Source organism: Sus scrofa, chromosome 3 (assembly GCF_000003025.6).
Source record: "Sus scrofa isolate TJ Tabasco breed Duroc chromosome 3, Sscrofa11.1, whole genome shotgun sequence".
Lineage (NCBI taxonomy): Eukaryota > Metazoa > Chordata > Mammalia > Artiodactyla > Suidae > Sus > Sus scrofa.
Window position 1 is genome coordinate 44,111,705 of NC_010445.4, and position 13,097 is coordinate 44,124,801.

Here is a 13,097-nt window from a genome sequence, read left to right on the forward strand (position 1 = left end):
TACTTTCTTCAAACCCTCGGTAGACATCAGAGAGCTAACAAATTTGTGAAGCATTACTGGACCATTATCCATGGAATAGATGAAAATCCCTGGAAGTGAGCAGTATTTGGAGCTGTTTTTGCTCTGAAAGAATCAGCCCAACATGAAAAATAAACTAAAAGGTTCAACAGCACTTCTGACTCTCCCTTTAATCTTGGGGACAAAAGTCCAGAGTCTGGGAAAAGTAGAGGCCTTAGTTACTAAGTTTCTAGGCCACCCATCAATTATGGGGGAATCTCAAATTATGAATCAGAGGCTGCAGTCCAATCTAAAGTCATCTGGGTGGCCCAGAAAAGTCTCAAATCTTGAAACTGGAATAGCATTTACAAGGGTCACTTGGAACCTGGCAAGATAAAGTCAAAATACTCTTTGGAGATCATGAACATCATTCCAGACCTCAAATTATTTCCATAAAATGTACTATATTTTGCAAATACATCATTCAGCACACAATACAGAAACAAACAACCCCCGCCCCACGCCTATGAGGTATAAGAGACAAAAATCACATGAAAGAGAATCAGCAAATACAGTAGGTAATAGAAATACAGACACCAGACACTGGAATTTATGTGACACAAATGTAAAATTATCTGTACTTGCTATATTCAAGTAAAAAACATTATGAGAATTTCAGCAGAGAACTGGAAACAATAAAAATTACTTTGAAAATTTGAAAAGGAATCAAATAAACTTCTAGATATACAAAATACAAATACTCGATTTAAAAGAGTAGTAGTCTCTTTGAAGAGAAGATGAGAGAAGAGATAAAAAGGAGAAAGGAAATCATATGCAGTAAAATGTCAACAACTGGGGAATCTGGGTGAAAGATAGATGAATTTTTTGTATCATTCCTGGAAGTTTTCTATTAAGTCATTATGACAAAACATGAATTTATTAAAATAAGAATGAAACAAACAACTTCCAAATAAATAAAAGTGGAGAGAAGTTACTGATAGCAAACCTGCACTACAAGAAATGCTAAATAAAGACTAAAAGGGATATTCAGGTTAAAAGAAAATGATATTAGATTGAAACTCACATCTACATAGAGGAAAGAAGAGTACTGGAAATTAAATGTAGGTAAATATAAAAAATCGTCCCTTGCTGTATAGTAGAATGTAGCACACACGACATTGTAAATCAACTATACTTTCTTAAAAAAAGTCATCCCAGGAGTTCCCGTCGTGGCGCAGTGGTTAACAAATACGACTAGGAACCATGAGGTTGCGGGTTCGGTCCCTGCCCTTGCTCAGTGGGTTAACGATCCCGCGTTGCCGTGAGCTGTGGTGTAGGTTGCAGACGAGGCTCGGATTCCGAGTTGCTGTGGCTCTGGCGTAGGCTGGTGGCTGCAGCTCCGATTCACCCCCTAGCCTGGGAACCTCCATATGCCGCGGGATCGGCCCGAGAAATAGCAAAAAAGACCAAAAAAAAAAAAAAAAAAGTCATCCCTGGAGTTCCCGCTGTGGCATAGAAGGGTTAAGAATCCAACCTGCAGGGTCAAGTTGCTGCAGAGGTGCGGGTTCAATCCCTGGCCCAGCACAGTGGGTTAAAGAATCCGGTGTTTTAGCAGCTGTGGCATATGTCACAGCTGTGGCTCGGATTCAATCCTTGGCCCAGGAACTTCCATATGCTGTAGGTATGGCCATAATCCTTTTTCTTAATTTCATTAACTGAATTTTTGAAACAAAAATACACTGTATTTGTAGGAATATGTAATATTTAACATAATGAAAATAAATAACTATAATGTTTAAGAAAACATGAGTTACTTAAAACATGCTATTCTTTACACATACAAATTGATCCTCTCCTTTAGAGTGGCCTCCACAAAAGGCTTTGTATATATTAAGTACTTCTGATACTGTTTTAAATATTCTATATCTCATCTTTATGAGTTACTTTTACTGATAGCTTATGAGTCAAGAGCTTACAAATCTCATTACTTGATATTTTTAAATGCCTTGTTATCTAAAATAGTATGTCATCCTGAGCATTTTTTCACTCATTAGAAGAGTTTCCAAATGACTTCTATTTCTAGAAAAAAAAAAATCTGAGTGATCAAATTTAAATACATCAGTTTTTGCTGAGCTGACTTAAAATTTGTCACTGACGAACTAGAGATCACTTTGCAGTACAGCAGAAATTGGTATAACATTGTGAATCAACTATACTTTAAAAAAAAATTAAAACTGTCATTGGTGGTAAAAATAATTCTAATGAATAGCTGTTAAAATTTTCTAAGAAACACTTAAGAAATGGCAGCACCATTCACTGCTAAATCACTAGACACAAGGAGTATGTGTATACGCATATATATATACATACATTCTCATATGTAGCTAAACAGATAAAATTATTAAGCAGAGTATAATTTTTTTATTTTAATGAAAGCTCACTGACTCAATGGTCACTGAGCAAGCTTAACTATAAAGAAGGCAATAGAAAAATAGAAAGCAGTAGTAAAAACCCTAACAGACATAGTACTTTGGTTTCTTAGCTCACAAAAGATTAGGAACACCAAATGAGATGAAAGAATAGAGCTCTTGTAGACAAGCAATAGACAGAATGGCAGGAAGCAGAACTCAGAAAGTCTGGGATTGTTCAGACACATGCACATAAACCTGAATATCCCTCACTGCTCCTGAGAGCATCAGGATTTTTCTGGCACAAAATAATGTTTATATTGAAGACTTGGTTCACATAGTGCAACTTAAGAAAGATATAAAGTATATCGTGTTGTTTTAAATTTTTTCTGTATAAAACATATCAAGGAGCTCCTCCTGCTAAGGCACAGTAGGTTAGGGATCCAGCACTGACTCTACAGTGGCTTGGGTTGCTGCTGAGGCTTGGGTTAGATTCCTAGCCCAGAGCAGTGAGTTATGTGGCACAGGTCATAGCTGTGGCTAAGATCCAATCCCTGGTCCGTGAACTTCCATACGCCACAGGTGCGGCCGAAAAAAAATAAAGCAAAATAAAACATGTTAAATAACGTTTGCACGTGAAGAGGTAGATGGCACAGTGTTCATTTGTTGAAACACTACCTCCTAGTACCTCAAAAATGTGACAGTGTTTGGAGAGAGGGCCTTTAAAGAAGTGACTAAGTTAAAATGAGGATGTTAGAGTGGGCCCTAATCCAATCTGACTGCTGTCCTTAAAAGACACCGAGGGTCCACATGCAGAGGGATGACCATGTGGAGACAAAGCAGCAAGAAGGTGACCAAGCTAAGGAGAAAGCCCTAAATAGATCCTATCCTACGGCCCTCAGACAAAACCAATCCTGCCAGCACCTGGATCTTGGACTTAAGATCTAGCCTCCAGACTGTGAGAAAATAAATTGCTATTGTTTAAGCCATAGGTCTGTGGTATGTTGTTATAGCAACCCCAGCAAACAAATACACAAGGCATTCTTTATTTTCAAAGATTGAAAATTTGTGGAGTTCCCGTCGTGGCTCAGTGGTTAACGAATCCGACTAGGAACTGTGAGGTTGCGGGTTCGATCCCTGCCCTTGCTCAGTGGGTTAAGGATCCGGCGTTGCCATGAGCTGTGGTGTAGGTTGCAGACACGGCTCGGATCCTGCGTTGCTGTGGCTCTGGTGTAGGCTGGCAGCTACAGCTCCGATTCAACCCCTAGCCTGGGAACCTCCACATGCCACAGGAGTGGCCCAAAGAAATAGCAAAGAGACAAAAAATAAATAAATAAATAAATAAAATAAAAATAAAAAAGAAAATTTGTAGCATATGTCCAATAAAATATTCTTTCAAAATATCAGAAAGCAAAGGAAAAAATTAAAAGTTTAATTTTTCTTGAGTCCCATCAGAGTCATCAACACCCCCAACCCACCCAAAAAAGAGAAAGTTTAATTTTTCTCTTGAAAAAGCAATAACCCAGAGTTCCCATTGTGGCTCAGTGGGTGAAGAACCCAACATAGTATCCATGAGGATGTGGGTTCAATCCCTGGCCTTGCTTAGTGGATTAAGGTTCTGGCATTGCCACAAGCTGCAGCGCAGGTCAAAGATGCAGCTCAGATCCAGTGTTGCCATGACTGTGGTGCAGCTCAGATCCAGTGTTGCCTCAGCTGAAGCTCTGATTCAACCCCTAGTCTGGGAACTTCCGTATGCCACAGAATGGCTGTAAAAAGAAAAAGGAAAAATAAAATTTAAAAAAGCCGTAACTCAAAACCACGGTGAGATACCATTCCACACTCATTGGGAAGGCTATTATTAGAAAGAAAGAGAAAAAAAAGCCCCAGAGAATAACTAGTTTGACAAAGATGTGGAGAAATCAGAAAAACATGCATTGTTAATGGAAATGTAAAGGGTGCAGCCTTTGTGGGAAACAATCAATGTAGAATTAACCTATCATCTAGCAATTCCACTCCTAGGTATATACCCCAAAGAATTGAGAACAGAGTCTCAAAGAGATATCTGTACCCCACATTACTCATAATAGTCAAAAGGTGGAAGAAATCCAAGTATCTATCAACAGAGTAATAGATAAACATGTATCATGGTTGATACATATGATGGAATATTATTCAGCCCTGAAAAGGAAGGAAATTCTGATACATACTACAACACAGATGAACTTTGAAAAAATTATCATAAGCCAGATACAAAAGGACAAATACTGTATGATTCTGCCTACATGAAGTACCTTGAGCAAGCAAATTCATAGAATGGAAAGTAGAACAGTGGTTACCGGGAACGCAGGGAGGGGGAAATACAGTATTATGGCTTAATAGACACACAGCTTCTGTCTGAGATGATGAAAAAGTTCTGGAAATGGATAGAAATAATGGTTGCATAAAACTGTGAATATACTTAATGTCACTGGATTGTATATTTTTAAATGGTGAATATAATGAATTTTTCCAAAAACAAACAAATAGCCAACAGATACATGAGATGTTTAACATCACTAATTAACAGGGAAATGCTGATCAAAACCACAAGGAATATCACCTCACACCTGTCAGAATGGCTATCATAAAAAAGACAAATAACAAGCGTTAGTGAAAATGTAGAGGAAAAAGGAACACTTGTGCATTATTGGCTGGAATGGTAAATTGCTGCAGCTACTGTGGAAAATAGTATGGAGGTTCCTCAAAAAATGAAAAATAGAACTATCACATGAGCCAGCAATTCTGCTTCTATATATTTTTCCAAAGAAAACAAAAACATTAATTTGAAAAGATATACGGACCCTTACATTCACTGCTGCATTATTTACAATAACCAAGATATGGAAGCAATCCAAATGTCTATTAGTAGATTAATGGTAAAAAAAAGATGTAGTATACACACAATGGAATATTACTCAGTCATAAAAAAGAATGAAATCTTGCCTATTGGTGACAATACGGATGGACCTCGAGGGCATTATGCTAAGTGAAATGACTCCACAGAGAAAGATAAATACCCTATTATTTCCCTTATATGTGGAATCTAAAAACCAAAACAGGAGTTTCCTGGTGGCCTAGCAGAAAAGGACTTGGCATTGTTACTGCTATGGCTTGGGTTGGCTCAGGTTTGATCCCTGGCCTAGGAACTTCTGCATGCCATAGGCACAGCAAAAAAATAAATAAACAAATAAAAATTAAAAAATAAAAGCCAAAACAAATGAGCAAACATTAAAAAAAAACAGAAACTGATTCATAGATACAAACACGTGGCTGCCAGAGGGGAATGGGGGATGAATGAAATAGGTGAGAGAATTTAAGAGGTACAAACTTCTAGTTACAAAATAAATGAGTCACAGGTATGAAATGTGCAACATGAGGAATGTAGTCAATAATACTGTAATAACATGGTATGGTGACAGACGGTAACCAGACTTACCATGGTAATCATTTTGTAATATACAGAAACACTGAATCCTATGTTGTACATCTGGAACTAACATAGTGTTATAGGTCAATTATAGTTCAATTTTTAGAAAAAGAAAAATAGTTAAAATGGTAAATTTTATGTTATGTGTATTTTATGACAACAAAAATAAACGCAATACCTGAGGAAATGGAATGTCATAATCCCTGTAGAAACCAGTTCTTTTTTTGTGGGAACTTTCTGTATGTTCAACCTCTGAATCAACACTGTAGTCTGAACTATCATCACTGGATGGAGAATTATACTAAAAGAAGGAAAAACCAAATATGTTACATTTACAAAAGGAAGAATACTTAACTAGTAACTAGAAAAACTTGTTTCAGCCAGAAGTGCCAATCAATAGATTATATTATCCTAGTAGGTTCTGAAGTATTATCTGAAAAATTCTTGCTCCAAAGCCCACCTTCACCCCATCTTCTCTAAAATTTTCTGAAGAATAGTACATCTTCCTCTTTGCTCAGGGATTTTCCCTATCATCTCTTTTGGCCCAAAGACTTCAAACAGAAAATGCTGCACCTCTGCACTCTAAAGTGATCTTAAATTTAAGCTAATCTTAAAGGAAATCAACTTGGTTCCTCATCACCAAAAAAGGCCCAAGAACACAGAGTACGAATTAATCTATTTTTACCTAAAATGGCTTTAGAGGGGTTTTTTCTGTTGTTTTTTCAGTCTTTTGGTCATTTTTTTTTTTTTAGGGCTGTGCCTGTGGCATATGGAAATCTCCAGAGTAGGGGTCCATTAAGAGCTGTAGCCGCTGGCCTACACCAGAGCCACAGCAACACCACATCCGAGCTGCATCTTCGACCTAAACCCCAGCCCATGGCAATGCCGGATCCCTAATCCACTGAGCAAGGCCAGGGATAGAACCCACAAGCCCATGGTTCCTAGTTGGATTCGTTTCTGCTGCACCACAATGGGAACTCCTAGAGTTCTTAATCTATTACATAAATACTCTAAATCTAAAGGATGCTAAGACATTCCAAGTTATAAATATAAAATAAATCCAATCCACAAAACTGAGCAAAGGTGAAATGCGAACCATGAGTAATTGATAGTGACTGACAAATGTTAAGAATAAGCTTTTTCAGGAGTTCCCATCATAGCTCAGCAGAAAAGAATCTGATTAGTACCCATGGGGACGCAGGTTCGATCCCTGGCCTCGATCAGTGGGTTAAGGATACAGCATTGCCGTGAGTTGTGGTGTGGGTCACAGACTCATCTCGGATCCCGAGTTGCTGTGGCTGTAGTGTAGACCCTCAGCTGTAGCTCTGATTTGACCCATAGGCTGGGAACCTCCATATGCCTCAAGTGCAGCCCTTAAAAAAAAAAAAAAAAAAAAAAAAGAATAAGCTTTTTCAAATATGAATGCAATTTTTTTTTTTTTGGTCTTTTGTCTTTTTGTCTTTTGTTGTTGTTGTTGTTGTTGTTGCTATTTCTTGGGGCGCTCCCACGGCATATGGAGGTTCCCAGGCTAGGGGTTGAATCGGAGCTGTAGCCACAGGCCTACGCCAGAGCCACAGCAACGCAGGATCTGAGCCACGTCTGCAACCTACACCACAGCTCACGGCAACGCCGGATCGTTAACCCACTGAGCAAGGGCAGGGACCGAACCTGCAACCTCATGGTTCCTAGTCGGATTCGTTAACCACTGCGCCACGACGGGAACTCCCCCAATTTTTAAAAAATAAAAAAAATCAAAATAATTACCTTCCCAGGTTGAGCACCCTCATGTTATTTTTAAATAGCATGATTTATAAATAACATGATTTTTAAATAACATTTATTTTTTAAATAACAATTTATATTTTATAATATTTATAAATAACATGATTATAACAATTTTTTTAAATAACATGATTTATAATAATCTCACGTTATTTTAAAGTTTTTCATGTTTTGTGGGCGTTCTTTCTCTATATTATTTCTCTAATATTATTCTATTTTTTTCTTCTTTTAAATAATAACTTACATGGAATGTGATCATGGTGCAATTTTGTTGCTCATGTATAAAAGGGGGAATGGGCCAGGAAAACTTTCCTAGCTTCACTCTCTAGGGTTATTTCTTCCGTTGTTAGCATGGAGTATTAAAAAACATGACTGTGGGAGTTCCCACTGTGGCAGAGCAGGTTAAGAATCCAGTGTCTGTGCAGCAGCATGGGTTCGATCCCTGGCTCAGCACAGTGGGTTAAGGATCCGGCATTGCTGCAGCTGTGGTGCAGGTCGCAGCTGCAGCTCAGATTCAATCCCTGGCCCAAGAACTTCCATATGCTGCAAGTGCAGCCAAAAAAATGACATGGCTGTGTATCTTCTGAAATAGGCCCCCCTTGCTACCTTCTCCCATCTTTTATCTGACATTTCTTTCATAGCCCTTTTATTCTTGTCCTCTCAGTTTAGATTCTATTTCCAGCAGTTATCTCCTCAGGGTGGGACTCTGTCCTAGAAGAGACTTAGTTGATTACTATTATGAGCTCGTTAAGCCCAGACTATTCCAGCACCATCCAATTTTACATGGTCACCTTATACTCATGTGTAAATTGGGAAACAGTAAAGAACCCTCTTAGTTTCCACTGCTGTTTTTCAGTTTGGCCAGCAGGCCTTCCATGTTCACTGGGGACTCCTCCAGTTGACATGAATACCTGCTGGTAACCTGTTTTCTGGAAGTTCCTTTACCTTCTCTCTGCTTCATTACACACAACTGCTTTAGTCTTGTTGCTGTCTGTGTTTTGGGCTTATTCTTTTTTATTTTTGAGGTTTGTGGAGATAACATGTTATTTCACTTTTTGGTAGATGTTGGCAATGAATTTCTGGTTTTGCTATCCTAATTGCTGTATTTTTATAAGGGAAATTCAGAGAATTTCCATACTATCCCACCACTGCTGCCGACTTTTCTCTGAGTTCTCTGTCAATAGTGTAGGTATCCCTTCCTCTTAACCCCAATCCACACTATCCTGTATCCAGCACTCAGCTATTCTCGTGATAGCATTTGTTTTTCAACTGTTTATTGCCTCTCTCTTTCCCACTGCAATGCAATTTCTATAAAAGCAGAGACTGTTTCATTCATTACTATAACCCCTAGCATGAGATTTCCACAGCAAGCACACAATAATACCTCTGAATGAATAAATAAATAAATGGATGGACAATGCCCGTGTTGTTAATCTGTAGCTGCAGAAAATGAAACTTTCTCTCCTTAAGCTTTCAGTATCCTTGCATATAATCTTCAATCAATTTAAAGATTTATTCTAATTTGCATTAAAAGTTATCTTGGGGAGTTCCCGTCGTGGCGCAGTGGTTAACGAATCCGACTAGGAACCATGAGGTTGCGGGTTCGGTCCTTGCCCTTGCTCAGTGGGTTAACGATCCGGCGTTGCCGTGAGCTGTGGTGTAGGTTGCAGACGCGGCTCGGATCCTGCGTTGCTGTGGCTCTGGCTTAGGCCAGAGGCTACAGCTCCGATTAGACCCCTAGCCTGGGAACCTCCATATGCCGCGGGAGCGGCCCAAGAAATAGCAAAAAAAAAAAAGACAAAAAAAAAAAAAAAAGTTATCTTGGGAGTTCCCATCATAGCTCAGTGATTAACAAATCTGACTAGGAATCATGGGTTCAATCCCTGGCCTCGCTCAGTGGGTTAAGGATCCAGCACTGTTGTGAGCTGTAGTGTAGGTTGAAGACGAGGCTCGGATCCCGAGTTGCTGTGGCTGTGGCGTAGGCTGGTGGATACAGCTCTGATTAGACCCCTAGCCTGGGAATCTCCATATGCCACGGGTGCGGCCCTAGAAAAATTTTTTTTTAAAATTACCTTGATTATTTTTATTTTATTTTGTTTTTCTTTTCTTTTTAGGTCCACAGCATATAGAAGTTCCCCAGCTAGAGGCTGAATCAGAGGTATAGCTGCTGGCCTACACCACAGCCCCAGCAACACCAGATCTGGCTACATCTGAGAACTATACCTCAGCTTGCAGAAACACTGGATCCTTAACCCACCGAGTGAGGCCAGGGATCAACCTCAAATCCTTATGGATACCCGTCTGATTCTTAACCCACTGAGCCACAATAGGAACTCCTCCTTGATTATTTTTAAATCTTTAAGATAATTCATGTAATTTTTATGTTCAGAAAATTTATTAATCCCATAAATAAAAAGATCTAATCCATGTATTTTTTAAGAAAATAAGCAATGATTCTAATTTCCAGTGTTTTATATTTCATAAAAATTTACCAAAAGGATAAAAAAATAGATTCTAACTAACCTTATGTTTCTCACGTTTTCGCCTTTTGGACTTTTTCTTCTCTTTTTCTTTCTTGTGTTTTTTCCTTGATTTTCTGTAGACTTTCTCATTTTTCTGCTTTTCATCCTCCTTCACTTCCTGTTCTTGTGTTTCTTCAAATCCTGCATCATCTATTTCACCATCTTCTAATTCACCATCTTCTCTGTATAACACAATGAAAATTTTAATTTTCAAACATCAATTCTAAAATGAATCTTATAGAAATACTTCCAAAAGAAAAAAAAAAAGCATGTACAAAGAATTAGTTATTTTCATTTAGATCAAGGATTGGCAATTTTTTTTCTATAAAGGGCTAGAAAGAAAATATTTTATTTATTTTTATGGCCACATCCACAACATACAGAAGTTCTTGGGCCAGGAGTGAATCTATGTCACATGCTACAGCAACCTATGTCATAGCTATAGCAATGCTGGATCCTTTAACCCTCACTGTGCTGGGCCATGGATCAAACCCATACCCCCACAGAAACTTGATCCGCTGTAGTCAGATTCTTCTTCTTTTTTTTTTTTTTTTTTGTCTTTTTGCCTTTTCTAGGGCCGCTTCCCATGGCATATGGAGGTTCCCAGGCTATAGGTCTAACTGGAGCTGTAGCCACTGGCCTATGCCAGAGCCACAGCAACGCAGGATCCCAGCCATGTCTGGGACCTACACCACAGCTCACAGCAACTCGGGATCCTTAACCTCCTGAGCAACGCCAGGGATCGAACCCGCAACCTCATGGTTCCTAGTGGGATTCGTTAACCCCTGAGCCACGATGGGAACTCCTCCCATAAATATTTTAAATTTGCAGGCTACAAATGGTTTCTGTTGCAAATTCTCTTTTTAAAAATACCCTTCAAGAATGTAAGAAGCAGTTTCAGCAGCCACTGTTTGCCAGTCTCTGATTTGAATTAAGAGCATTGACTTGAGTCAAACAAACAAATAAATGTATGAAAGCAGTACCATCCCAAAGTAGTATTGCAATAATTAACATCTACTGAGCTAACTGAAAGAAACGAACAAAGAAAAAAATTAAAACACTTTAGGAAGCATACTCTAACTACAGGAAGAAATTTCTTGCCCATAGACAGCTTAAAATAACTTCAAAATGAAGGCAATGTATATTAACTCTCAATGTCAGAGTAAACTTCAATAAGAAAACAAATTTCAATAAGTACATAAGTAATAAAACCCAAATCACAACAGCAGAATAGTAAACGCCACAACTTGGAATCTATAGAAAAACATTCATAGTAAAATCAAAAATCTAATTCTACTTTCCAAATACTAACATCTTTGTTATTATGGAGGCTAAATCCTAGAAACCAACCTTTATATTGATTATGACATTTTTATAGTTACAGAAGCCAAATGTTCACAAATAGTATTTTAAAATGCAAACTGACCAAATGATTTACATGGGAAGATAAATACATAAAATAATTTTAATATTTAATCCTGCTTCTGAAAAAAATGCATACTACTACAAACATTACATGATGACGCAGAAAGACAAATGTCTTTTATGACTGGAAACAAATGAGAAGCAAACTATGGTGTGTGTTTTTTTTTTTTTTTTTTTTTGTCTTTTTGCCATTTCTTGGGTCCCTCCTGGCGGCATATGGAGGATCCCAGGCTAGGGGTCAAATCGGAGCTGTAGCCACCGGCCTATGCCAGAGCCACAGCAACGCGGGATCCAAGCCGCGTCTGCAACCTACACCACAGCTCATGGCAACGCCAGATCCTTAACCCACTAAGCAAGGGCAGGGACTGAACCCGCAACCTCACGGTTCCTAGTCGGATTCGTTAACCACTGCGCTACAACGGGAACTCCGGTGTGTGCCTTTTAAAGATACTTTAAAATTACAAGGAATGTGTGATTTCCAAAATGCAAAACTGATGAATCCACTCTTCCACTAAAAATCTTCAATAATATTGTGATGTCTCAAATTTGTTTTAAATAATCCAGTGGGGATGAAGGAAGTGGTCTCCACAAGATTGGCCATGAGTTGGTAACTACTAAAACTGTGAGATGTGTGTATGAGGATTCATGCTACCATTCTGTGTTTGATTGAAGTTTTTGATAATAAAAAGGATAATATCAATGACTCCCTTCTGACCTGAGGATGATGTCAAAACTCCCAGACTCCAAAAGTCCCTTTATAATTGAGTCCTTGATTAACCAGCTACTTTCTCAAGTCTCCAAGCTTTAAACATTGTCTTAAAAACCCTCACTGCCTTCCTCTTCTCAATACCCACATCCTCATCTTCACCTGGCTAATTCCAATGCAAGCTTTAGGACCCAGTTTAGACGTCCCTTCTTCACAGTGCTTCCACTGACCACCCAGGCTTAGGTGAGATGCTCCATCATAAGTACTCCCCTAATAACTCTCATTTCTTTTTTTTGCTTTTTTTGCTTTTTAGGGCTGCACCTGCAACAAATGGAGGTTCCCAGGCTAGGAGTCAAATCAGAGCTATAGCTGCCGGCCACAGCCACAGCAACGCGGGACCCGAGCCACATCAGCAACCTACACCACAGCTCACGGCATACTGTCTATTTTAATTGTAAAAGTTCTGAGCTTTTAAACTTCTATAATACCTTATGGCCCAAGAAAAAGTAAGTGCATATATTCACCAAAAGACAAGAATAAGGAAGTTCTTAACAGCTGTAGTCATAAAAATAAAAAAAACTGTAAACAACCCAAATCTCCATGAATAGGTGAATGCATGAATAGGTAAATAAATTGTGCTGGATAATTAATGGAATAGATTAATGGAGAAATAAATGGAATAGTATCAAGAAAAAGAATTACTACTACATTGCTATACACATTACAAATGAATCTTATAGACATAACTGTAAGCAAAAGCAGACAGACACAAGGGACTACTGTTTGATTCC

General features: G+C 38.5%; 1 protein-coding gene across 1 annotated transcript in view; it reads right to left on the reverse strand.

The window, feature by feature from the left end:
* Positions 1 to 13,097, reverse strand: part of ZC3H6 (zinc finger CCCH-type containing 6) — a 67,631-nt gene that overhangs the window by 30,422 nt on the left and 24,112 nt on the right. Inside the window, exons 2-3 of the mRNA XM_021087025.1 lie at positions 10,177 to 10,357; positions 6,050 to 6,172 (exon numbers count right to left, since the gene is read on the reverse strand). Of these exons, the coding sequence (XP_020942684.1) occupies positions 6,050 to 6,172; positions 10,177 to 10,357 (304 nt within the window). The remainder of the gene's footprint in view (positions 1 to 6,049; positions 6,173 to 10,176; positions 10,358 to 13,097) is intronic.